We start from the raw sequence: 7,245 nt of genomic DNA, 5'->3' as shown, positions 1-7,245 counted from the left end.
TGGGCAACCTGGGCCAGTGCTTCACCACCCTCAGCGTAAAACATTTCTTCCTTCTATCTAGTCTGAATCTCCCCTCTTTTAGTTTAAAGCCATTCCCCCTTGTCCTGTCGCAACAGGCCCTGCTAAAAAGTCTGTCCCCATCTTTCTTATAAGCCCCCTTTAAGTATTGAAAGGCCGCAATAAGGTCTCCCCGGAGCCTTCTCTTCTCCAGGCTGGACAACCCCAACTCTCTCAGCCTGTCCTCACAGCAGAGGTGTTCCATCCCCCTGATCATTTTTGTGACCCTCCTCCGGACCTGCTCCAGCAGGTCCGTGTCCTTCTTACGCTGAGGACCCCAGAGCTGGACGCAGTGCTCCAGGTGGGGTCTCAGCAGAGCAGAGCAGAGCAGAGGGGCAGAATCCCCTCCCTCGACCTGCTGGCCACGCTGCTTTGGATGCGGCCCAGGATATAACTGACCCGTACAGAAAAGCCCTCTTCTTTTTCCTGTGCCCTGACCTTTGTCTATCTGCCTGTCTGTCCTTGGAGTTCCTGGGATGAGTATCGGCAATGTCTGTACATCACAAGCAGGAACACAAGTACAAAGTACCAAGAAATGCCCCAAGCTTTTCTTAATTAATTACAGAGCCACTGACTCTTCCTAATAAGATCCACACACTCAACAAACACAATAAATGGGAGAAGTTAGGCAATTAGGAATAAATGGCCAGAGGGTGAAGCAGAGCCCGGTGGGGGACCAGCATCCTCGGGGAGATCTCTTTCTTTCCCATCTCACATTGCACACGCTGTAACCACATGTGATAGATCTCCTTTGCACTGAGACACACGAGGAACGAGACTGGATTCAGGGATGGGATAACTGATGGGTTCTCAAAGTAAAATGTGCAAGCTGGTGAAAAATTAAATGAATAATATTGTCGGTATAAGTAAAACCAACATCTGAGGACAGCAGGAGACTTCACGTATCTCCAAGGATAGCTCGAGGCTTTCCCCTGTCTCGGGCAGATCCCAGCGCTACGCCCTGCTCAGATTTGAGAAGGCAAAGGGTTCAAAGGAGAGGGTAAATGAAAAACGGGGTGCTGGAGAGCAAATGATACAGGCCTCGCTGATACACAGCACCACCTTGTGCTGCTTATTTCTGTGCCCCAGACTGTTTGTCACGCTTTTACTGAAAAACAGAAGATGATAGTGCGTAAAGTCTATGTTTGTGGTTTAAAATACCATTCCTCTTTAATGCGAATCACCGTAAAATACTGCCAAAGGACCTCCTAAACACCAGCCAAATCAGCAATCAGGACCACAAAAGGGAGGATGAACGTGCCTGAGCCATCGGACCCAACACAGCCCAGGAAGAAAGAATTATCTGGGATTTGCAACCGTAAAGCTCGGGTGCAAATTAGCAATAATGATGAGAACTAACATTATGTGTTTTTATAGGGCTTTGCTAAACTAAGTAACAAAGTAATTGCTTTTAATAAATAACGCATTTTCTTTCCTGTAGGCACTGGGAAGTTGAGTGGCGTGCTCAGAGCTTCCTCATTTTGGTGTCCATCCACACTTACAGGATCAGCTTCGAAAGCCTAAGTGCCACTGAGATAAATTTAAAGTGGATTTAGGAGTGCTGAAAATGAAGCTCTAGACGGCTGGTTTGGGGTTTAGTCTGGGAAGTTTTTGAAGAAGGAGGAGCTATCAGCTTTCTAATTATTCTGCCCAAATGCCAACTTGCAAGATCATTTAGCTGCTGATTACCAGAAATGAGCCCAAAGACAGAGCTGTGCCCCGGTCGGACAGACCCCTCTAAGCAGGCAGGAGAGCCAGTGCCTGCTCTGCCAGTTCTTAGGGTCTCCTCTCGAGCTGCAGTCCAGCTGAGTGCCGAGTACCTCTCACTGATGGTGCTACCACATCCACTCCAGACTTGGGCCAAATATGCCTGCAGGTTTGAAGAAAAAGCACGTGGATAAGGATATCCGCTCTGAAGGAATCCCTAAACCAAACAACCGTCCCCCAAACTCCTCTCTGGACTCTCTAGCAGCTCCAGGCTCCACTTACAAAAAAGGCAGGGGAGCAGTGTTAGTAATTCATTATGTTTAATCTTTTCCCTTTGCTGGAAGCAGGAGAGCTAAGGCAGAAAGCGCCGCTGGGGGCTCACCGTCCACCATCCGAAGAGTCAAGCGATCAGGAACTTCTGAGACGTTTCTCCAACCCCTCACCCAAATAGGACCTCAGAAAGGAGCAGAAGCAAACATCCCCCTGGCCAGCCACGACACCTCTGCACCGCCAGTGGGCTTGGATCCAAGTCCATGTTCAAGCCCAAACATGCTCAGCATTCATACAGCTTGGATGGAAAAGCGTGGGCTTTGGGTGAAGGGGTAAGAAGAGAGAAAATACGCGTCGTTCCTCGGCACAGGCCTAAAGACATCCTTGTCTGCAGAGTGGATGGAGCAGGCCCACCACCCACCGCTGGGTCTTCTGTCCGACACAAAGCAGCCAAGCGCCTCATGGATCCGACTCACGTACCACGGGACGTGCTGGGAATGACAAGCCGCTGAGTTACACTTGTCCGCTTGGACACAGTGAGCTCTCGCCGGCTTTCAGCCTGGGCTCCTGCACAGCTCTGCTGTGGCTGGAGATGGGGTAGGATCACCTGAGGGTCTCTGCAAGAACACCACGCTCAGTCAGAGCAAGCTGGGGACCACTGCAAGGCATGGGCAGGGGTGAAAAGAGATGAAAACCGTCATAAAAATCACTTCATGTCACTCAGGCACGTCTGGGAAAATGGCACAACAAAGAGTGGCCAAGAAGAAGCTTGTCCTTGGTGAAGGGTGGTCCAGCAGCAGGACCGGGGCCCTGCCACGGGGAGGGGGCGGCCGGCAGGGATCAAAGCCTTCTGGAAACCTCCCTGCAGACGGCGATGCCCGGAGGCAGGTACAAACTGTAACGTTCCTCCCTGTGTGACAACGTTCACAAGAATTAGCATTACAGCCCAAACACTGCACCAACAGAGCATGTGCTTGATAAGAACCCAGGAACAGATGCCAGCGGATTTAATGTGGGACAGGAGGCCCATTGCAGGTCTGCAGGCTGCTGGCAGGGTCAGCTGTAAATATTCCCTCACAATCAAAGGCATTCATCTAAGGATTACATGCTGGGGGCTTTGTGGTAAAGTAAATTTGCAACTAACGGGACCATTAATAGTCAAGACAGTTTAGTTGGCTCGCTGGCTGCCATTTATTTCCCCCCCAGTCATTTTTACTACATCTAAATACCATGGGGATGTGGGGCTTGAATGACGTGGCCTCAGAAATCAGCTTAGAAGAAGTAGGAGAGGGGGTTACCTCCAACAAAGAGAGCTCAACGGGGATCGAAGGGGATATCAATAGTGGGTAATGCCACTGAAGCATGTGAGCTGATTTCATAACCTCATGGAGATTAGCCTCTTCTGTAAGCAAGCAAACCTATCGAGGGCTATGAAGTATCGGTCCTATAAAGCATGTTCATAGAGGGGCTGTATTTCAAAGGCTGAGGAGGGAAGGAGAGACTTCGTGGGGTAAGGATTGGCTGCGAAACAAAGACACCGTGGCCTGTTTTCACCCTGGTTTGATGCTCACAGAACAAAAATATCCAGAGCAGAAACTGTGCCACAGAAGAAATATCTCCCCCCTCTGCAGTAAGCGCTAAGTATAAAATAATTGGTGGCGTGATGGGATGATGACAGACCAGGAGGTCCTGGGCTGAGCAGGCACGGGGTGATGCAAGGATTAACCCGGGATGTGATTTCACCGCAGAGCTGCCTCTCCAGGACCGCAGACCCTTTGGGGTGCAGTCAGCTCTGCACGCCCATCTGATACGTGGGTCCTCCCAGGGCCTTTGCCCCAGCTCGGCGCACCCTGAGGTTGCTGCCGTCCGAGCAGCCCTCCCCTCTCTCGGTTTGTTCTCCAGCCCCGTGTCGCCCCCGCCCCCCCCATCATCTCAGAAACAAATTAGGCAGAAGGAGCCAAGAGGGAAACTAATACCAATCCCATTAAATTCTACTGCCTGGGCTGTGTTTTATAATTGAAAAGAAAAAAACTGTTTTATAACTTAAAAAAAGAAAAAGATAACAATTCCTCTCTCTCCCCTCCTCCTCCTCCTCTCCTGCAAATCCTCCTCCCTCTTTCCTTGGCGAAAAGGAATGAAAAGAGAGAAAAACCAAGCAGGAAGAATGGAGGGCGTGTAAAACACTCTCAGGTTTCTAAATGCGGAATTTAAAATCCACAGAATAGCAATAATCACTCCCCCACACCGAATATCTGACCTAAAGCAATGAAATCGATCTTTGGCCCGTGCAAATGAGCAGTCCTTAATAGGAGCATCTGTGACTCTTGTTGTGCCATTGCTTTCAGCAACAAGCACCCCACGAACCCAAGAGCCCCAATTTTTCCCCATCAGGAGGGCTCACTCGAGCCAAGTGCTCCACTTACGCCTTCCTAGCGATGTGAATGCGACGGGATGCAATCGTAGCCCCGGGAGTACTGTGCCAAATCCCTCCTGCGGCCACTCACCGAGGCGGTGGTACCCCGTCCTGGGCAGCAAAACACTCTCTCTGCTGCTCTTTCCGTGGCGGGTCATCCCTGGGAGAATGTGGGATGCCATTTTGGCAGCGCTGTTCATGCGTAAGGCTGCTGTCTCTTTTCCTTGTGATCTCCAGAGCCGCTCGCACTAGAAGTGCTCTACCTCTGCAGGTCTTCTAAGAGGTCGTGCGATGCTGAAGGATTTTCCCGTTTCCCTTAATGCTCAGCTCTTCGATGGTGCGGTTCACTCATACTTCTTGCTGCGATTTCTGCAGGGAAAGGAGGTGTCGGTATGCTAATTTTAAAGACGGGGAAATAGAAGCATTAAAGACAATTATTTTGCAAAAGGCTCCTGACTTCAGTTTCCTCGCGCAGGACGGCGACAGCCTGTTTCTATCAGAGATGCCGAGCTCCTGCAGAAGACGCTGACCGTAACCCAGGTCTGAGATGTTCTGCTCATATGGAAACGGCATTGAAAGGGCCTCATTGCTGGATGCATGGACATGGAAACCTCTCAAATTAAATGCTGCTGCTGAAAAACCTGTCTAATCCTTCCCCGAGATCACCAGCAGACTCCAGACCTTTAAATATTTTGGCATATTAATTTACATATCATACAGATTTTAGCTGTTTGCTACTGAGAATGAAGCTTAACTCCTCACGTGTCCCTTCTACCCCCACGTCTCATGGCTCTGCTCTGACTTACCACGTTTGGTGCTGAAGAAGAAACCAGCCTTGGCCTCAGCCAGCCAGCACCCACCTGCAAAGAGCTTGTGACTACAGCTGAGCGGGGCGTTTTTGTACTTCCTGTAAAAATACTCACGATTTCAAAAACATTCCCGTTCTGCTTTTGGACCGAACGGAGATCTTTAGGAAATCACGGTGGGGACGGAGAGAATAAGAGAGCCAGAAAGAGGCGTCCAAGAACAGCCACTATCTCCCCGGGCATTGTCCCGCTCACACCAGCTGCTGGGACACAGCCTCCAACAGCCTAGAAGTGCTGTATATACTGAGCTTCCAGCTCTTTTAAGGTGGATTATTTGCCCTGGTTTATTATTTATTACTTATCACAACATCCAGAAATTCCATCTGGGAGCCGTGAAACCTTTCCCAGTGAAAAACTAATCAAAACTAGGAATGTCTCCTTAAGATCATTGGGCTTAACAAACTGTTATTTTCCAAGCAGCTCTGGGTGGGAGCCTTCTTCCCGCCAGGCCATTGGGGTTACAGAGGGGTCAGCGCAGAGCCCCGCTCTCCGCATTGATACGATGCCCATCACAACAGTTCCTGAGCATCTCCCCGGACGATCGTCACCTTTTGGCCGAAGCAGCCAGGAATTATTTTGATGCACTTCTTCCTTGCTGTTGCTAAGCTCTTCTCACTGCTACTGTCGCTCTTGGAAGCCAGAGGCGCGAAGCCAGAACAGACACCCCCCCCCCCCCCCCCCTCGGAGCCTGGCGTTGCACAGACAAAAGGAGGACACGTCCCCACCCGTCGCAGCTTTACAATGGCAAGAGGCAACAGCTGAATGCAAAGGCACGGGAGGAAGAATGAGAAGATGTCGCAGTCTGGCAGGGTTTTGTTGGCACCAGGAATCCTTTTTAAATGATGAAGCGCTTGGTGATGAGGCTTAGCTGATTCATTTCCCGCGGGAGTAAGTCCGGTCGTGGGCCAGCAGCTGAGAAACCTCTGTCCTCTCTTTTTTAGGCCACTGCTGTCAGGATGCTGCTCCTCGAGAGGGACCATGCAGCTGTGGGAGAGGCTGCGTCCCCAGGACACTCCGCTCAAACCCACGCTCCCTGCGGAGAAGCAGTTAGCATCACCTCCAGCCTCCTGAAACAGGAGGTGCTTGAGTAGCTCCCAGAACGTGTATTCATTCTGCAGGGTGAGAAACGAAGAGGTTGGGGGAATGATCCCCAAGAGGAGAGCAGCAGCCCCCAGGCACAACCTGCTGCACGTACGAGAGCTGTGAGAAAACCTTTTAGAAAGAACAGAATCGTTCAGTTGGAAGGGACCTACGATGATCATCGAGCCCAACTGCCAGCCCACACGGAGGCAGGAGGTGGCTGGGCTGAGCAAGGCTCGTGGGGGCGTGGGGTACGAACTCGGCACTCCGGGAAAGCACTGCTGGAAAGTCAGATTAATTCTCTCCATCAATATCTCCTAGCGAGGGCTAAAGCAAAGCCCGTGCCTGGTTTCCCGTTATTTCCCTCGCTGTTGACAGGTTTTAGGCCTCCGTCTTTTCCTCCTCACCTCTGCCCATCGTTTGCCTGCACCTTCCTGCTGCCTTCTCCCCCGCACCGCAGACCCCGGTGCCTCCTCCTCGCTTTCTGCTGCGAGTTTGGAGGGGAAGGGCAGGAGCCACGGGGCCGAGGAAGGGGAAGAAAAAGACACCAGGAAAGCCACGGGTCCCAGAGCGTCACCTCTTCTCCTTACACCGCCCGCGGCGAGGCAGCGGCAGAACAAAACGAAACGTCCCCTTACGGATCAGCAACGGGGTGAAAATATCGGCGATAAAAAGTAGGAATAAACGGCCAGCTTTTCACAGCAGAATCATAGAATCATTAAGGTTGGAAGAGACCTCCAAGATCATCGAGTCCAACCGTCAACCCAACACCCCCATGCCCACTAAACCATGTCCCTAAGCGCCGCATCTACATGTCTTTTAAATACCTCCAGGGGTGGTGACTCAACCACT

General features: G+C 51.2%; 1 protein-coding gene across 1 annotated transcript in view; it reads left to right on the top strand.

Annotated features, from left to right (window-relative positions):
- The first annotated feature begins 6,567 nt into the window (after positions 1 to 6,567).
- LIPG (lipase, endothelial) overlaps positions 6,568 to 7,245 on the top strand; it is a 10,003-nt gene continuing 9,325 nt past the window's right edge. The window contains exon 1 of the mRNA XM_009326971.1: positions 6,568 to 6,681. Within this exon, the coding sequence (XP_009325246.1) occupies positions 6,568 to 6,681 (114 nt within the window). The remainder of the gene's footprint in view (positions 6,682 to 7,245) is intronic.

The sequence above is a fragment of the Pygoscelis adeliae genome, unplaced genomic scaffold, assembly GCF_000699105.1.
Source record: "Pygoscelis adeliae isolate BGI_AS28 unplaced genomic scaffold, ASM69910v1 Scaffold567, whole genome shotgun sequence".
Taxonomy (NCBI): Eukaryota; Metazoa; Chordata; class Aves; order Sphenisciformes; family Spheniscidae; genus Pygoscelis; species Pygoscelis adeliae.
Note: the sequence above shows the minus strand (reverse complement) of the source record. Positions and strands in the feature narration are given on the sequence as shown.